The sequence below is a fragment of the Corvus hawaiiensis genome, chromosome 18 (assembly GCF_020740725.1).
Source record: "Corvus hawaiiensis isolate bCorHaw1 chromosome 18, bCorHaw1.pri.cur, whole genome shotgun sequence".
Taxonomy (NCBI): Eukaryota; Metazoa; Chordata; class Aves; order Passeriformes; family Corvidae; genus Corvus; species Corvus hawaiiensis.
In genome coordinates this window covers 12,657,074-12,676,497 of record NC_063230.1, presented here as the reverse complement: position 1 = coordinate 12,676,497, position 19,424 = coordinate 12,657,074, and the positions used below count along the sequence as shown (strand labels likewise).

At 56.7% G+C, this 19,424-nt stretch overlaps 1 protein-coding gene across 1 annotated transcript; it reads right to left on the bottom strand.

Annotated features, from left to right (window-relative positions):
- Positions 1-520: 520 nt before the first annotated feature.
- On the bottom strand, positions 521-18,602 carry HIP1R (huntingtin interacting protein 1 related). The gene is made up of 32 exons (XM_048322602.1): positions 18,410-18,602; positions 13,737-13,800; positions 13,168-13,310; positions 12,787-12,843; positions 12,452-12,532; positions 12,284-12,360; positions 11,936-11,997; positions 10,681-10,821; positions 10,153-10,210; positions 9,990-10,065; positions 9,656-9,793; positions 9,524-9,582; positions 9,386-9,458; positions 8,860-9,043; positions 8,679-8,767; positions 7,951-8,067; positions 7,401-7,502; positions 6,968-7,162; positions 6,632-6,779; positions 6,264-6,350; positions 5,865-5,972; positions 5,403-5,539; positions 4,710-4,820; positions 4,531-4,589; positions 4,344-4,374; positions 4,162-4,224; positions 3,595-3,695; positions 2,829-2,934; positions 2,015-2,138; positions 1,802-1,863; positions 1,507-1,698; positions 521-1,416 (listed from the first exon to the last, which is right to left on the bottom strand). The coding sequence occupies exons 1-32, from the start codon at positions 18,500-18,502 to the stop codon at positions 1,411-1,413; spliced, it is 3,144 nt and encodes a 1,047-aa protein (XP_048178559.1). The 5' UTR covers positions 18,503-18,602; the 3' UTR covers positions 521-1,410.
- Between the last annotated feature and the right edge of the window lie 822 nt (positions 18,603-19,424).

Here is a 19,424-nt window from a genome sequence, read left to right as displayed (position 1 = left end):
CAAGGCACCTGTGGTCACCCTGTCATGCTGAACTCTGCTTCAGGATATTAGGTATCATATACAGCTGCCTATTAATTATCTATCTATAATATATTACATATAATAGATATATAATAATATATGCAACATGTACATAATCTGTACTATTATATATTACCTATATAACCTACATCTATAATAATATAATTATATATATAATTATCTATTAATTTTTATTTATATTGTGTATAAATATAGTGCATAACAGTATAGGTATATAAAATATGCAAAAATGCATATATATATATATATATATATATATAGGCACATGCAAGCCATAGATACATAAGGCTACACATACATAGAGAGGACTCTCTCTATATAGATTTATGTGTATATAGATATATTTATGCACAGTTAGCTAATTTACTGCCTCCCTCTGCCCCACAGCTCAGGGTCACTTTGCTGCAACCAACAGACCCCCTGTCATGGCCCTGGCCCTGCCATCAACCCCCTCCTGAACAACAAAGCAACACAAATATATTTTAAATATTGCTCCTTTAATAATCTACATCCTGGTAGTTGCTCCAAGGGAAGACACAGCTGACAGGATTTTGATTCTGCCCCCACATCTCTCCACATCAGTAATTCCTTATTGCTGCAGACTTCTCTAGCCCCCGGTTCCCTTAGGCCACGGTTAGATTTAATTCTGCTAATTATCTTAAATATAAAACGTAATGCAACTGATCCCTTGACATTGCTGTAGTAATAAAAAATAGAAAAGGAAAAAAAAAATAAAAACGTTTGTATCCTTATTGCCAGTGTGTGTCAGTAACTGCTTTTCCCTTACAAAAGCCCTGCTCCACGTGCTGGGGAAGGTGAACGTTTCCCTTCCTGCTGAGGGCTGATCCCACGCCAAAATGAAGTCAAATATTCCTCAGGCTGGAAAAAGGGGAATTTAAAAAAATGGTTGCAAGAAAAGCCCACCAGTTTCCTACTGTAAAACCAGTTCACAGTTCTTGAAAAGGGTTTGAGCAGTACAGTAGAGCTACATTTACTGAAAACTTCTAGTGCTGATAAAGTCCTTAAAAAAAAATAATAACCCAAACGAACCCCAAATTAAATTAAACCGGGAGAGCCGGTTGGCAGGCGAGGAGGAGGAGGAAAAAGGAGGAGGAAGAGAAGAAGGAGGAGGAAGAGAAGAAAGAGGAGGAGAGCACTCAGCGCTGCCCGGGGAGCACAGGAGCCCTGCTGCTCTACAGTTCAGAAAAAAGGAAAACAAAAAATAAAATATATTCCTTAAAAAATATCCAGTTTGGGACTTTTTTTCCAGGCCGGGCAGTGAGGAGACCCCGCGCTTGAAGGCACAGCAGCGCAAAGGCAACGTGATGTGTGGGGCCTCCGCCAGCCCTTCCCGGGGCCGGGGCCTCGCTAGGGCTGCAACGAGAGGGGGACAAAGCCAAATATCAGAACTCGTGCCCAGAACATCCCCCCTGCTCTGTTTGCACCCCCCCACCCGGGCCCCACCTCTGCTAGGCCGGGTTTCTGGGCAATGGGGGGTTTCTTGAGGATGCCTCGTCGCGGTGCCGGCGCCGGCTTGGCCTCCCCGTCCTCCGGCGCGTCCTCGCAGCCCCCGGCCAGGACGTAGTGCTGCTTCCTCAGCTCGCCCAGCCGCACCCGCTCGCCCTCCAGCCGCTTCTCCAGCTCCAGCACCTTCACCTGCACCCAAAAACCGTCCTGGGACCTGTGCTGGGGGCAGAGGGACCCCCAGTGCGGGTCTGGGTCTGTTCGCAGCCGCACCAAATCCACCTCGTGGCCATACCTGTGTTTCCATCTCTTCCTTCTTCAGCTTGATCAGGGACATGCCTGAGAAGTCCATGGTGTCTGTGGAGGAAAGCAGGGTCTCTACTGAGTGCACCCCTCACAGAGGACACTCACATGCCAGAACAGAGCTGGATGGACACCTCGGGGTGTTCCCCAGGCTGGAAAGGGATTTGGAGTGGGTTTTTCTACCTTTTCCTTGCAAAAACCTCACCTTTCTCCTCTATCTGCTCTTGGCCTGACTTTGTGGAAGCCACCACATTTGCTGCCATCTCATTGACATTGCGTGAGCACTCCTGGAGCTTGGCCAGGTTCCTGCTGCTCTTCTCGGCCTTCACCTGCAATGAGCACAGGACGGCTGTGGGTGCCCACCATAAACCCCCCATGGAGCTCCAGGGAGCCCCAGGCAGACGCAAAGAGCTTTTGGGCACGAAAACCTGGGCGTGGAAAGAATGGATGGATGGACAGATGGGAAGGTTTATCCTCAGTGATCCCATCACGGCCAGACAAGGTGATCCCTACAAAGCCCTTCAGCCCTAGGGCACAAAACCAGCTCTGCTCCCACCTGACCCAAGCACTCAGTGAAGACACAGCTCTGTTTTTTTAACCATCCTCTTAATTTCAAAACCATCTGCTGTAAAAATCCGTATGGATCCCCATCCCCCTGCACCTGCATCCCTGTGTGCTCACTGAAACCTCCACCCCTCACTTCCACCCACACCAACAGGAAAGGCAGCAAGGACCAAAGTCCACCATCCTCAATTCTGCAGCTGCTTTTTTGGATTTCTTGTTAGGTATTAACATTTCCTTTACATAACCAGCTTGACAGGAGGATTTACAAATCTTCATTTCCAAGGCAAGCCTCAGGTGAGGGAATATGAACACATGGATTAAAAGCCTAGACTGACTGGAAAACTGCAAGAGGTTCCCTTCTCCCTGCTCTGGGAGGCTGCAGGACTGGCAGACAGGATGGGAACACTGTGGGACAGAATGAGGAGACATCCAGAGGATCCTGCTGGGACACTCACCTTGGAGGCAGCCACCAGCTGGGCTGTGCTGGCAGCGATTTCGTGGGAGCAGACGATCAGTTCCTCGTATTTCCCTGTGTGCAGGACAACCCTGTCCGCAGACTCCCTGCGTTGGGGGTCGGAGGGGAGATTGTGTCACAGACTGTGCACAACAGAGCAAGTGCAGATTATTCATCTCCTGCTAATACCCTCAGAAATCAGCAGCTGGATCCAGCAGCTTTGCAATTACAGAATCATGGAATCGTTAAAGTTGGAAAAGATCTCTAAGATCTTTGAGTCCAACTGTTATTAAAGCTCATATACAAAGCAATTATTCAAAGCCATGATCCGGGTGATTTGGACAGAGACAGGATTTTGTTTCCATAATGGATGAGCTTTTTAAAGCTTTTCTCAAAAGATCCCCCCATATTTCCTGCACTGGCACAGGGAACGCCCTGCCCCGATGCCAACCACCCCATCCACAACCATCTGAGCAGGAGCCAGGACAGGGGGGATTTGATTTCCCATTTTGCAGACAGGGAGGAACTGCCATCCCTAGCTGGGTGACCCTGTGGTTCAACCCGGGCTGTGATGCTCCGTGAGGAATTAGCAATGACCCAAACTGAGGGTCCATAAAAAGTCAGCAAAGATCTCCGTAAGGAATTAGCAATGATGCTCTGTGATGCCTCAGCAGTGGGACACTTTGGATGACTGGGTGACAGGGAAGCGTGAGCCAGCCCTGGGTGTGCTGTGTCCCAGGGGAAGCTCCCACTCTGGGAGTACCTACACGAGCTGTGTGGCTCCCCAGCCCACGGCCTTGGAGGCAGAGATCAGCCCTTCGGTCCAGCGCGAGTTCTTGGCGTAAAACTCCTGAGTTGTTGCTGCCCCCTGTTGTTACGAGAATATTATGGCCTGGATTAACTTGTGCCTAATATCCAACAACATATAAATCCATGTAAAATATCCATAGGAAGTGCAACAATATATAAATTCATATAGAAAGTCATAAATCAAGGGAGCGACAGCATTCCTGTGCTCTTCATGCTGCTCTTACTGACCTGCTTAAATAATTATCAAGAAAACCAACACTGGAGCCCCAAGCCTGCAAATTTGGGCTGGGTTTGGTTTAAAACACTCAAGTTTGGGCCATCATCTTTAGATGGACAAGGCTTTGCAAGGGTGACAGTGATTTGTGCAGAGAGCACAGGGCTGAGCAGCCCATGCCCAGCAGCTGGTACTGCCACAGCGCTGCTAACATGGGAAACCATGAAATCCAGAGTGTTTCTGCAATTTAGGGGAAATTCTCCTGTATTTGATGTCAGCACAAGAAAGATGAGTGCAAGGCAGGACTTACCCGGCCACTTTCTACTATCTCCTTCTGGAGGTTTGTAGATGTTGTTACAAGAAGTCTAATAGCCTGGAATGAAGGAAAACAGGTTTTAGGGTTTGATGGGGGTCTTATAGAGGAGGATTGATGCTGCTGATGGTGGGAAGTTACAGTTTTGTGCACCCCAGGTGGGTTTCTGCAGCACTGACCTTCATTAGATCCGTGCAGGAGTTCAGAATCCTGGAGGGAAGCAAGAGAAAAGTGTTCAGCATTCAGGGAAGCTTTGGCCTCAGAAAATGGGTCTTTTTTCAAGACCAAACAGCCTGTTTTGGAGCAGAGCACACTCCAGCAGGGCATGGGGCACAGACCTGCCACACACCCCTCCCCAAAACTCACCGCTCGTTCACTTCCAGCTTAACCCCAGAGCTCTCGTTCCTGGCCTGGCTCATCATCTCCTGTTGGGAAACACAAGGGGAAGGGGTTGGATGCCACGTTGGGGCGAGAAGGGTGGAGGAGTGATGGACACTCCGCTGCCCCAAGGCCCCAGAATGACCCATCCTGCAGCTCTGTCTCACCTCTATCCTCCTGACAGCATCCTCAATTGCCTCCGAGGTGGAGGCCATCTCCTTCTCAACCATGTCCCCCAGCTCCTCCTGCTTGATGTCCAAGCTCTTGGGTCTCAGCTCCTGCCAGGGGTGGCAGCAGGCACCAAGAGGTTTTAGGCAGAGGGACAGAAGGGAATATTCATAAGGAATAACTACAAACCAAGGTATCCAATTGCTTTCCTGACACCCTCCCCCCCCCCCCCCCCCGCAATAATTAAAGTTGCAGCAGCAGCATTCTGCAGCCTACAAAGGTGAAGGCACCAACTTGAAGCAAACATGGCACAGGGACCTCAGAGGTAAGAAATGCCCCAAATCAAGGTGACAAAACTCCATCACAGGAGCAGCTTCTGCTCCAGAGGGCTCTGGAGAGCTGAACTGAGGAGTGGTGCAAAGGAAAACACTAATAGGGGCTTCACGAGCTAAAATACCGACAGCTGGGAAGTTTCATTCCACAGGGGTTACTGGGCTGAAAGACTTCAGCTGATCTGAGGGCAACCAGCTCTGTGCACCACCAGGATGGGTCTCGGTGCTCAGAAGCTGAGATGGCTCAAGGAAAGCACCGGAATTTGTGGGTATGGGGGACAAACCATCCCAAAGTGTTCCCTGTGACCCACCCTGCCAGCCACGAGTGGGAAGGTGGCTGTGCTGGGCTCCATCTCCTACCTGGGCCAGCTGCAGGACCCCTCGCAGCGCCCGCCGCACATCCCCCAGCTCAGCATGGCCCAGCCTCTGCCTGTCCTTCAGCTCGTCCAGGTACTCCAGGCTCCGCTGGCCACAGTCTCGACACGTCTCCGTAAGCCCTGCGGAGAGCATGGCTTGGTGCCAGCCCCTGGCTGGGCAAGGAGTCCCTTCATCCCAGCCCTGCCACCCTCATCTTCCTCCTCCCCTCATCCACAGCATGCAGAAAATTTCTTCTAGATTACAAGCGAGTTTCCAGGAGCAATGTGATGTTCCTGGCCCAGGGAGGGGCACTAGAGGGCAGGGAATGTCAGGAAGGGGAGCATGGGGAATGTGCTGCCCTCGGTAAAATCTGCTCCTGGCAGAGGGGGCTTTGGCATGGCCTCCCTAAAGAAAAGCTCCATGAGGAAAAATCCCCCTCAACACATGCTGCATCCCTGCACTCACGGTCAGCGTGGTCCGTGGGGGCCAGGTGGGACGTGGCGCTGCCGTTGACGATGGTGTCGGCCGTCAGGTGTGCGAAGAGGGCCAGAGCCCCCACCAGCCCTGCAGCATCTGCCACAGACAGCACAGGGTCAGGAGCTGCCAGCCCAGGGCACCCCCTGCCAGGTCCTGGGGGCTGTAGCCCGTCCTCAAAGGCACTCAAGGATCAGTACAAGACTCAGAGATGTTGGGATTGACCCCTCCAGCTTGAACGAGCCCACGGGAAGCCCTCAGCCCCGTCTGTGTCCCTCTGCCACCAGGGCATTGCCGCTTGCCGATGGCCCCGGAGCCGCCGGGGGCTGCTGGATGCACGGAAACACGAGCAAGCTGGGAGCAATGCCGCCGGTCCCCAGCCCCAGGTACCTGCCATGGAGGCCACGTACTGCGCGTGCCCCTTCTCCAGGGCATCCGTGGACTCCAGCGCCGCCTGCGCCCGGCTCAGCAGGTAATCTGCAAGGAATTGCGTTGCGTCTCATCAGCACGGCCATGCTGGTGGGTGTCTGCACCACGAGGCACCACTGAGTGGAAGTGTATCCCTGGCTGGGGAATGGCGCTAAAATCTGAGCAAAGTAGTGCTGGAGATGAGAGCTAAAAATTCATCCTGGGAAGTCCGACCCCAACTGCCTCGGCTATGATGGAAAAAATGCCATGGGAGAGCTGAGATGCAACGTTATCTGTCCAGGAGGGAGAAGGCACAGCGTGTTTCAGCCCCCTGAATGAGCAGGACATACCTGGGGAGCTGGTGCAGCGGAGGTGCAGGGGGTCATCCAGCTTGGCCATGGCATCACGGAGGATGCCCTGGGCTTCCCGCACCGTCTGCTGCAGGACTCCAAACTGCTCCTCCAGCAGCTTCTGCTGCAGGCTCTGCTCCTGGTTGCTCTGTGAGGCAGGAGGAACAGGTGAGTGGCACGACTACAACACAGGATCCCCATCAGCAGCATATCCCTCGAGAGCCCCTTTTCAGGGTTAGACCCAACCACCCCATGACTGCTGGTGCAGTGATACCCCATTGGCTACATCGGCCAGCATCCCCCAAACACCTCACACATCTTCACACAGCACTGTACCTTCTCCAGGAGCCTGCCCTGGAGCTCTCGGATCTCCCTCGTGGCCTTGTCTGCCTCCTGGCTCAGCTGCAGCTCCTTCTCCTCGACGAGGCCACGTGTGGACAGCAGCTCACACTCCTTCTCGCTCACCGACCGCCTCAGCACCTCCTTCTCGGCGTGCAGAGCATCCACCTGGGCGCTGAGCTCCACACCTGCCTGCCGTGGGGCCAGGACACCCTGTCACTCCCCTGTCACTGCTGTGAGCCCAACAGACACGCGGGGGGAGCGCCGGACGTGCCCAGCTCGTGACGCTGATGGGCTGGGCCCATGCTCAGCCCTGCGACAGCTCCTCGGGCTGCTGTTGAACCTCTGGCTCAGCAGTGGTGGCAGGTCCATCACCCTGTGACAGGGTTTGATGGGGGCCTGAGCTCGTGCTGCCCCTCCCACCCCGTACCTGCTTGGCGTGGCTGAGCGAGCGCTGCGCCTGCTCCAGCTCCTCCCGGCGGGCGTCCAGCTCCTGCCGCAGCTGCTCCATCTGCACGCTCTGGTCCTCCAGCTGCAACCACACCCCGTGCCCAGGGCTCAGCCCCTGCCATGCCCTGGCCGCCCTTAGCACTGGCACACAGCAGGATGGAGGGAATGAACCCAGCCATATTTTGCAGGGAGAGGGTTCTGGGGTCTTGGGCAGGGGGCGTCTCCTGGAAGGGCTCCTTTTCCCACACCAGGAATTTTGGAGCAGCCCCCAGCTTGAGCCCCGGAGAATGAAAGCGCTCAAACCCACCAATTTGCATTGTGGCATTTTCTCGGGGGAAGAAAAGGCAGATTTGGGCAAGAGGGAGTGAAGAATATATTAACACCTTCCTGAGGAGCCAGGGCAACTCTTCCTTGGATTAGGGCCTGACATCAACAACCACCCCTTCCCCTTGCACCCAAACTGTGCCCAGCCACTGCTTTTCCCAGGCTGGGGAGGGCTCAGTACTGGCAGAGAAGGATCTGGAGCTCACCTTCATCTCGGCCTCTCGCTTGACCTGCTCCACCTGAAATGCCAGCTGCTCCTTGACACGTGCCACCTCCTCCTGGCTCTGCTGCGTGACCGTCAGCTGCTTGGCGGTGTCAGCATTCTGTGGTGGGACACAGGGCTCACCAGGCATTCCAAGGGGGACCCTCACCGTCCCCACACTCATTCCAACCAAATTCTGGCTCAGGAGATAATTCCAAGATGCTTTTCTCACACCACCCAAAGGGTAGGCTGCCAGTGGACAAAGATTCAAGGGGTGCCCCCTGCCCGGTGCTCAGAGGGCGATGGAACCAACACAGGGGGACTGGGCAGGCACGAGCCATACCCATGGTTGCAGAGGGACAAAGGGACAAAAACAAGACCAAAACACCCAAAGCAAAAAACAAAACAGGTGAGTGGCACAACTGAGACACAGGATCCCCATCACCAGTGTACCCCTTGAGAGCCCCTTTCCAGGATTAGAGCCAAGCATCCCATGACTGCTGGTAGAAGTGATGTCCCACTGGCTACACTGGCCACAGAAACCAGCAGAAACAGACCAAACAACAGCAAAACAGACCAAAAACCAGCAACAAAAACACCCAAAGGGACTATGATGGAAGAGGGAAAAGGTGCTCAGCTCTGCCTTGGATACCCCAACCCCAAAAGGGAGGGATTTAATCCGGGGACGCTGCCCTCAGTGTCAGTGCCCGCCTGCACAGGCAGCAGCGTTACCTTCCTCAGGAGCTCAGCATGGGTGTTGATGAGCTCGCTGTGCTTCTCCTTCAGCTTCGTGTAGCGGATCTCGGTGGCGTTGGCTTTCTCTGCAGGGGTGAGAGACCCTCAGTGGCCGCAGCGAGGGCGGCCACACCCCCCGGGCTCCGCAGGGCTCCGCAGGGCTCCGCAGGGCACCTACTCTCAGCCTCGGCGCAGAGTCGCTGCGACCTGTCACTGTCCTGCTTCACCCTCTGCAGCCTCTCCAGCTCATCCCGCAGCTGCTCGTTGTCCACCAGCGCCTTCTGCTTCTGCTTGCGCTGCTCCTCCACTTCTCCCTCCAGGCTGTTCACCTGTGCCTTGAGCTGGGTGATGTAGCGCTGCGCCTGCGGGGTCACCGGGCACTGGAGCACAGCCCTACCCTCCCCAACAACCCCATCCAGGTGCCCCACTGCAATTTGGGCAAAGCAGCTGTGGGATGCACAGGAAAGCTCTCCCCTTTACCCCTGCAGTCAACCTGTCCCTGTTGATAAGGTCAGGACAGCAAGGGACAGGTCTCACATGCCTCCACCCCATCAGGAGTCACATCGTGGCACTGGGAGAGGTCCCAAAACACAGCACTGGATGTCAGGGCCCCACTCCTGCTGCATCCCCTCAGGATTTCCACACCACGGCACCAAAACCCACCCCCATTCTCCCACCCCAGCTGCTCCCCAGCCAGGCTTTACCTCCAGTTTAATCTTCTCCATCTCTGCACGGAGCGTGTCCACTTCCTTCTTCAGGCTCTCGATCTGTGCATCCCTGTGGACAAAGGCAGGTTGATCCCACGTGGCAGTGGCCCCTTGCCCCTGCTGGCCCCCCCATACCTGTCATCCCAAACGCCGTTGGGTGGCCCGAAGGTTTGCTCAAACAGGTCCGAGGTGATCTGGGGAGGACAGAGGGTGCTGAGCTGAGCCAGGACACAGGAGCCTGACCCCATCCCAGCCCCGGGCCCCCACCTGCGGCTCCGTGGTGGAAGTCGTGCTGATCTCAATGAGGTTCTCTGGCTCCTCATCCTCGGGGGCTTCCTCGGGGATGACGACCACCGGCTTCACGTGCTCGGCCAGCGCGGACGCCCGCAGGAAGTTTGGGGGGCTCTGTGGGGACAAGAAGCTGTTGCAGCCTTGCAGGGCGTTCAGGAACCGCAGCAGGCAGAGTGCCAAGGGAAGGGAGGGAGCCACCCCTGTGCTGCTGACAGGGCCAGAGGGTCCCTCTGCAGTGTCCCCAGACCCCAAACCTATCCATGGGGGCACCCACAAGCTCTGCAGAGCACCACACCAAATCCTGCCATACCTCCGGCAGCCGAGGGATCTGGATGAGCCGCTTGAAATACAGCATGTCGGACGCCTTCTTAAAGAAGTTTTTGAGGCTGGAGAGGACAGAAAAACAAAGGGGAAATGAGATGGGGCTTGGCAGGAGGGAGGGGACCCCACCTCCCCAGCTGGGCCCCGGTTACCTGCGGAACTGCTCGTGGAAGCGGTCCCGGTGGCCCTGCAGGGTGTCGGCCGGCAGACCTGGGTGAGGAGGGACAGCTGTGACTGATCAGGAACTGCACGTGTGTTCACATGCACCCAGACCCCTCCTCTGCAAAAGCCAGTGGGGTAAAAGCCAGGAGGGAGTGGGATGTGAGGGGTCAGGATGGGAGTGGGGGATTCCCATTCCCAGCACAGGGACCAGGGATGGGGCACAGGGAGATGTGGGTGTGGGAACTCCAAAATACCCACACAAGGCCGCTGGCACTGTACTGCCCAGTGATCCCATGCAGGGGGCTGGCAGGCCAGGGCACTGTGGGTTTGAATTAATCAAGGACACGTGCTTCTAATTCCTTTATCTGGAATGTCTATGTGGGATGGAGCAGGCCCCCAGAGCCCAGCTGGGATACAGGGACATGGCGATGGATGCCTCAATCCACACCAGCCTCATCCCCACGTGCAGAAGCCCACCCTGGGACAACACCAGCACGGAGCACATCCCCAGGACTCACAGGAGTGCAGCTTGAACATTAACTTGACGGCGTAGTGGTAGAGGTGGCTGCAGTCCTGGATGACCTGGATGAGGGGGGCCAGGCGGCACTGCACCGCCGACATCTGCGACACGGCCATCGAGGTGTTGAGCTGCCTGAAAACTGAGGGGAGCCGTGTTTGCAGAGCCGCCCGTGCCCGGGAAGCCGCTTGATCATTAACCACGGTGGATGTGGGACACAGGGAAATGCCAGGGCTGCTGCCCTAACCTGAGACAACCCCACTCTGAGCAGCAAAAACACCCAAAGGGACCATGCTGGCAGAGAGAAGGGGTGCTCAGGTCTGCCATGGATACCCCAACCCCAAAAAGGAGAGATTTAACCCCAGGACGCTGCCCTGGAGCTGCTGCTGCACGACACAGCTGGGGAAACGGAGAGGTTTTGCTCCATTCTGTTTAATCATGCAAGGATCTGGGAGAGGATCCCAGGGCAGGGGACGAGCCCGGCGGCAGCGCAGCCTCGCCTGCCCCTGCTCGGAAACAGATCCCTTCCCTTGGCAGGGATCCAGGCAGCATATCCACCCCGGCTTCTTCCCCGCTCAGCTTTAAAGTATTTATGAATATAAATTCTCTGTATAACTGGGTCAGGAGGAGAAGCAGGAGGCTGTCGGGAGCCGGGAGCATGGTCGCTCCCGCTGTGCCCCGTTTTCCAGGGCAGCTCCGTGTTCCCGACTCTCGACAGAGGAAGAATCCACCACCTCTCTGAGCCATCTAAAAATTCCTGTGGAGGTGAGAGACATGAGCAGGGGTCTCCAGCCCTCCCCAGAGGCATTTCAACAGGGAAAATGAGTCTTTAAAAAGAAGTACAGCCCCTTCCTCTGCTTCAGGGGGACAGAAAGGATTTGTGTAATGCATACGATTAACGTGGTTGTACCAAAAAAGAAATAAAAACGTATTTCAGAGCAGCTCTGCTCTGAAAACAACACTCTGCCTTGCTCAGGTGGGCTCAAAGCAGCCACATCCCCTACATATTTTCTTACAACTGCCTCTACAGAGCTTCAACAGGGGAATCCAGCTGAGAAACCACCTCCAAAATCTCATGGGAGGAGGAGGAGGAAGGACCTGAGCCTCCAACCTTGGCCTCCGAAATCTCACGGGAGGAGGAGGGACCTGAGCCTCCAACCTCAGCCTCCCGGAACTCCATTCCCGACCAAAGAGTGAAACTATTGCTCAAGAGCCCCAGGGCGAGTGGGAGGGACCTGCCCCTGCCACCTCCTCACCTGACTCCGACAGCTTCAGCTCACAGTCCAGGTAGTCAAACAGCTCGACCGTCAGCTGGAAGCTGCCAAAATAAACCAAAACTCCATCACTTGACAGCAGAGATGTCTTTGCTCCAGCTGCTCGTGTTCATTGGGAGTCCTCACAATGGCAAGGGCTCTGACTGACAAGAGTTTGGGGCTTTTTCTCCCTGCATTTACACCCCACAGCGCTCTGTGGATGCAGGAGGAATCAGGCACCATCCAAACAATTCACAAAATCCCGGTGGCTGCCCCATCCTGGAGTGGTTTCATTAGCAGGACGCTGCCAGCTGGGTGTCACGGAGCAGGTGGCCCTGCCAAGACACTCACATGTTGTTCACATCCGTCCCTGCAGTCTTTTCCAACACCTCATCCGACACTTCGAGGCCCGGGGGGAACTCGGGATGCTTTGGAAAAGGAAGAAGAAGCTATCAGCTGCTGCTGCTATTTTTGCTGGTGTGGCACATCCCCTCGTTACAGTGGTGCAGAAGGTCTCACCTTGACGTGGAAGGAGATCTTGGTGAGCAGGAGCCGTGTGTAGATGTTCACCAGCTGCCCGTACCTGTCGTGCAAATGGCCCTGCAGAGACACGAGAGGAGACATGGGGAATCCGGAGCAATGTGACCAGAGCCAGCAGATCCCACAGGAGCCAGTGAACCTGTGCCAGCCACGGACACCACCATGGCTCCACCACGGACACAGCCATCACCCCAAGGGAGCAGAGACAGATGGTGATTTCAGGCAGTGCTCCACCCCCTCTGTGCCCACCATGTCCCTCAGCACCCACCTCCAAAGCCCCTGGGAGGCACAAACCTCCACTCTGCCCCACTCACCCACAGGTCCCCCGTCTCTCGGATGTTGCTGCGGTACCTCTGGCAGTCCTGGAGGACCTGGGGACAAAAAAGGGAGGGATGTGGCACAGTGGGACTGGCACTGGGGAGCACCTGCCTGCCACGATGCTAAGGAAGAGGAGGGATCTGGCCCCTTACACCAGTCCAGCTCTGGGAGAAGTTCCAGCCTTTCCATGGCACCCAAAGGTCGGGGATTTGAACGGGGAAGTTTCAAAGATGCTAGACCACAGAGTGCCCCATGGCCTGGGAAAGGTGGCTGGGGTAGGGAAGGGAACCCACCCCCTGTGCAGAGGGATGTTGGCAAGAGCCAAAAATTTCCCCTTGCCGGTGAAGCAGGAGGGACAGTGCAGAGGGGACACTCACGTTGGGGTGGCCGTCGCGCAGGACCTTGTGCAGGACGTGGCAGAACTTCCAGCTGAGGATGGCACTGCTGGGCAGGGGCAGCCCGATGGCGTAGGACCAGAAGGTGAACGCCCCCTTCTCGTGGTGTGTCCCCAGGATGATCCCTTCCAGTGCAGTCAAGGCCAACTGGACACACACACAGAGCAGGGGACAGGCTGGGCTGGGGACTGCTCTTGTTCAACTTTCATTGAAAAGGGGACATGCTCAGGGTGCCCCGTGAGCACAGGGACCACCAGCACAATGCTGCACCCCCAGATAAGACCCCCATTCATCATTTCGGGTGCACTTGCCCCTGCCAAGGGCATGCTGGGGTCCTCTGCATTTTACTGCCAAAGAAATGCAATTTTATTGCGCTGCTCTTGTTTGCCTTTTCACTGATGGATGAACCTACGTGATGCCACCCCCCAGCCCAGCTCTGCGTGGATCGATCTCTCTGTCTCCCAAATCTCCTGTGGCTCCAGCATCAGGGGGTGACATCCCCACATCCCAAACTCCTCTGTGTTGTCCTGGTGAGCCAAGGGAAAGGATACGGCGGGCATGTTTCTCCTTCACTGGTGCTTCCTGCGTGTTTATGGCTTTGCTGATGCTGATGGCCTGCAAGAGGAGGGGAGAGAGCGGCTGTCAGACATGGTGGGACCCCCACACCTACCCCGACATGCAGTGCTGGTGCTTTTGGGGAATACCCTGAATTTTAGAAGACATTTGTCACCTCAAAGTCATTTGTAACACATCAGAATAGGCCTTTTTATCCACAAACAAAGCATCCATTAAACCCCCCCATCCCCAGCAGGATCTGTCAGGATGTGACCACTGCCGCTGGTGCTCCCGGCTGTCCCTGTCCCAGGAAACCAATTTTTGCATTTTTGCAGCCTGAACTCAGCGCCGTGCCCGGGGAACATTAAAGCACAACAGTGAGATGCCAAATTCCAGGGTTGTTTGTGTAATCACAAGGAGCCTTTGAACCACAGGGCAGTGGTTTGGGTTCTTCTGAGGATGTTGCTGCGCGCAAACAGCACGTGGGGAAATGCAGCCCCCAAGCAAGGAGGGAGTGGCAGCCTCAATGCCCATCTTGATGGAGCGAAAATTCAGAGCAATGTGATTATCAGAGCAGGATTATCTATATTTTGATCTGTTTGATCACAGCACACTTTAAATTATGAATTTATTTCAAAAGATGACCCCAGACTGGGGTCGGTTGCATCTCCCATGTGTTGATGGGCTGCAAATCCAAGTTGCTGTGTTTGATGAGGATCCTCCTCCTCAGACTCAACTGAGCTGCTTCACCCTTGCAGAAGCACTTGGGCTGTGCCTGTGTCCATGAGCCCTCTGTCATCAGCAGAGGAAAAAGGTCCCAGCTGGGAAGGCAGGAAGCGGCCCCGCTGCCAGCACTTGTGCCGGAAGAGGAACTCGGTCCCTCCCTGCAGCTCCACAGCCCTAAAACCTTATAAAATTCCTATCTACCTGCCCAGGAAAGCACCTGCTTCCACATGGCTGCTTGTCCAGGGACACCTCTGAAATGAGGTGCTTTCCTGTAGGAGGAGGAACCCGACGCCAAGTTATCGAGTGCTCCTGACTTATGCAGGAGGAACCCGATGCTGAAGGGGCGATGCCAAAGGTGTCCATGCACCAAACCCACCCCAAAGGAGTCTAGAACAGCCACCCACAGACTGGCCATGACAGCAACAAAACTGTGAATCATCCCAGAGAGTGAATGTGTCCCAAAAGGCTGAGCCAGCTGCTGGGGAGAGCGGTTGCTTTGCCTTTCCTGCACCCGCAAAGCCCCGGTGTTACCCCGCCATGTGGGGCCGTGAAGCGCCAGCCGAGTTAAGCCGGTGACTTGCTGTAATCCTCTTATCCCCAAAGGTTAATGAGCCTCCAGCGCCTGGGAACAGGCACTTGCAGCATAGCTGCCTCTCCCCAAGTGCCTTCATAGCCACCCAAAAGCTTGCAGCTGGCAGAGGCTGTGCCCTCGATGGCAGCTTGGCCAGGGAGATGTGCTCAGGAGTGCCAGCACCTCCCAGTCTGGCACCAAAGGCACAGGATACTGACAGAAGGGAAGGTTTATCACAGGGAGCAACCAAGCCGAGGCAAGGCAGGGTTTGGAAATGCATCTTGCAGTGAAGACCCTGCTGGTCAGTCCCAAATCAGAGCTGTAATTCCCACTGGCAGTGGTGGTTTTATTGCATTTATTGCCCTTAGTCTCAATGCTAGCCTGACCAGCCAAAATTCAATCCAGAAGCTGCTGGAGAGGTTGGTTTCATCCTTGGTATTCAGTGCAGAGGTTTCACTGAGCCATTTCATGTCCAGCACAAGGACTGGACCTATGTGGGGGCAGCCCCAGCCCACCCACAGCACGACCATGAGACACTGTGTCCAGTGCAGTCCCAAATAAACCATGGTGGCACAGAACCAATGCCAATCCCTCAGGGCTGCCAGCCCAGGTGTGCTTTCACCGCCTCCAAACATCAGGCTGGCCAGGAGATCCAGGAAAACAGGATGGTGGGACCAGGGATGGGCATGGGGCGATGCTGCAGCCTGGGACACACGTGCTGTCAGGATATCCCTGCTGGCTGCCTGGCAAAGCTGGGCTGTGGAGGATGGATCCGAAATGGGGAGACTTGCCCTTGACCCAACCTCTTGGGACACCACTGGCACAGCTGGAGATGGGCAGGCCCTGGTTGTAACTGCAGGTGCACAACCAGCCTGGCCACAACTTTGATGCACCCCGGGACTGTTCCCCATCACTGACAGGCACCAGGGTGAGGGGCAAACCCCAAAACCTGCCCGGCTGTGGGCTGTGGGAGCCCACAGGGGTGCAGCCCCAATGCTTTGTTCACAGTCTGCACGTACCAAGCTGGTGACTAAAGCCAGGATCAAAGCGCCCAAATGAAGGAGCACATCCACCCTTTCGTTCCAGGCTGCTTTTAATTAGGGCTGATCCTCCCGCCCACGGCTCCCCGGAGCCCCAGCATCCCACAGGGTCACAATTCCCACATGGCAGGTGGATGCTGGGTCCCAACACGATGCCACAGCAGGAGAGATTTTTTGACAGTAGGACATCAAGCTGGCCAGGCAGCACGAGAGCTGTCAGAACAGCTGAGCTACGAACGGCTGCTCCAGAGTTCCCTTCCTAACACTGCTCCTTCCCAAATCACACCAGGAAAGCACCACTTGGCAGTCACACACACTGTAATCCTGCAGGTTCCAGAGCTCACTGGATTTTTAACCTTTTTGTTTAAGAAAAGCAAAAATTGGCAGCAGAAAAGAGCACGTTTTTCCTCCTGCCAGGCTGCCGAGCGAGCGCTTGCTGTGGGGTGGTGATTTCCTACTTCCCACACACGGCTTCTCCAAGGGGGTCATCTACATCACCCTGACATAAGACATGGAAAAGCACTTTCAGGGAAAGCAGGTGACCTTCATGTCACCCACGAGGACCCGGGATCACAGCAGGGTCAACAACCCCCCTCTGTATCCACAGACATCACCCAGGCCCTCACAGGGGAAAAAGTGATGGGGCTCTGGATTCCTGCAGCATCGCTCTCCAGCGTGGTACAGAGTCCTTGGACAGCAGAGGTGCCACCAGCACCCCTGTGACACAGAGACAAGGAGGGGACACGGCACCAGCACCCCCATGACACAGAGGCGATCGGCGGCCGGCTCAGCAGCTGCTATAATTAGAGGTAAAAGGCAGATCAATACCCACGTTCTGACACTGAACAGTTCTTCTCTCACTGAAGCACCACTACGGAAACCACATTGGTATAAAGCTCCTTTAGGACAGTTTTTAGCAGTTGCTGCAGAAAGGTCAGGTCTGGGCAGTGAATGTGACCATCAGCCAGCGAGCCTGGGGTCAGACAGCTAAAAGCTCTAATGCAGAGCAACCACCTCCTTGCCCTGTCCACGTCTCTGCCCACAGCATCCCTGTGACCGAGTGGATTTCCAGAGCACAAGTGCCAGTGCCCAAAATGCCCTGGAAGGGCGGGAGGGAGGAGGGCCCCGCTCCTGCCCGGCCGGCACTGGCAGCCCTTGGCGCACGGGGCAGCGCTGCCGCCGCGATCATTTATCAGCGGTGCCCAGTGGGACGATTGAAGGAGACGCGTCCAGAGGGAACCGGAATTGCCGGTTTGCTCGTGTTGCTCCCCAAACCCAGCAAGCTCCGTTTCCTACCCAGCACCGTGACCCTGCGAGGCCTGAAATTCCCACCTGCCTTTGCTGGCGCTCTCCGGGGCCAAACCAGCCCAGGGGCTGAGGAAGGAACAGCAGAGTAAAGAGGCAAAGGGAAAAACATCTGCGATGAGTGCACAGCTCGCAAAAGCAGAGGGGTCAGAGGAGGCGTGCAGGAGGGCACTGTTATTTTTGCTGGGGCGGCAGCGAGCCCGTCCATCCCTCTGCCCACGCTGAGTACTTCACTTCCCACCAGCCCCGTATGTGCCCGACCACTGCCCGCCCCGTGGGGGCCACAGGACTACGGACACCCCGGCCAAGCCGGACACGACGGGTCACAAACGCATTTGGGTTTTGTTTCCACTCTGCCATCCTCCGTGGGTCCAAACACCCCGATGCCCGCGGTGACCAAACAGTCCCCGGTGTGGTTGGGGCCGAGGCTCAGCAGGGATGCGGAGATGCCCATTCCCGGGGCGGGGGGCGCGGGGCTGCCGCGGAGCCCCCGGGCTCTGCCGCGCTCCCGCCGACACCGTGAAACTTTCCCTGTGTGCTGCCGGCCGTGTTTACCTGCGATAAGGCCCGGGAGGTGCGGGGGGGGGCACACCGCCTGCGCGGGGCCCCGCTGCCCGCGGGGGTGCACGGCGGGGCCGCGGTGCCGGGCGCGGGGGCGGCGGGACGGGCGGGTGCCCACGCGGGACCGTCCCGCGGCCGCGGCGGGAGGAAGCGGCGGCGCAGGTGGGGGCGGGGAGCGCGCGCCGCGCCGGCACCGGGGACGGACGGGCGCACACGAGGACGGACAGAGGGACGGCGGCCGCGCTGCCCCACCGGGGCTTCCCCGGAGCCCGGCGGGGACCCGCGCACCCCATCCCGTCTCATCCCATCGCCCGAGAAGCCCCCGCGCCCAGCGCGCCCCGGGGCCATGCCCCGCGGAACGGGCCGGCTCGCCCCCTCCCCGAGCCGGGAGCGAGACCAGGACAAGAACCGGCACCGTAACCGCGGCCGGTCCCGCGGCCCCGCCGCCCCCTCCCGCCGTCCTTGCCTGGCTCTTGTCGAACTGCTCCCGCTCCGCCTCCAGGCTGTGCCCGCCGCGGCGACTCAGCACCCGCGCCGGCACGCTCTTGATGCTGTTCATGGTGGGCCGCGCTCGGAGCTCCGGTATCCGGTATCCGCGCTCGGAGCTCCGCGCTCCGGGACCCGCGCTCCGGGCAGGAGCGACCGGCGCCGCCCGCCCCCCGCCCCTCCCGGCCGCGCACTGCGCCGCGCACCGCCGCGCCCCTGGCGGCCGCGCCCGGAACTGCAGCGCAGCTCCCCCCGCGGGCAGGTGGGACCGCGCAGCCCCCGGGGGGACACGGACACGGACACGGACGCGGACGCGGACACGGACACGGACACGGACACGGACACGGGGCGGGAGACACGTCTCTTAGCGGCCCCCGCGGGGCACCAGGCACCGAGGTGATTCCTCAGCTCAGGAAACACCAGGAACGGCGGTCACCGCCCGCAAGGCCGTCCCTTCTCAGCGCCCGCGTTCACCCCTCTCCCAGTGCACCTGCACACACACGCGCAGCTCATCCTGAGCCCCGGAGCTCCAACGCCAATTCCCGTTAGCAAAGTCAATGACCGGAGCTCGCATCCACCCTGCGGAAAGGCCGCGGCTGAACAGAAGCTTTGTTGTCTTTAAATAATAACTCAGTCCAAGGATACAATAGCAAAGGGCTCCCTGGAGTATTTGAGCTGCTTCCAGAAATAAGGCTCTGAGTTTGAAGCGTTTCCATACGAGCCTCAGAGTGTGGTCAATAATGCAGCTGGGTTTTAAGTCACTTAGTGCTGAATAAATTAACCCAATTATTCCCCTTCTTCCCATTCCACAAATCCAGGGCAGCCCCGATACAAAATCATAGTGCTCTGCAGATCCTTGATGCATCGCTTGAGCTCAGTTTTCTATATTGATTTTAAAGCCATCATTTTAAACTCTCGAGGGGTTTAAACTCAATGAGTTCATCCAGTAACCTCAAACACATTTAAATCGGTGCAGCTCCTGCTTGGATGCTACA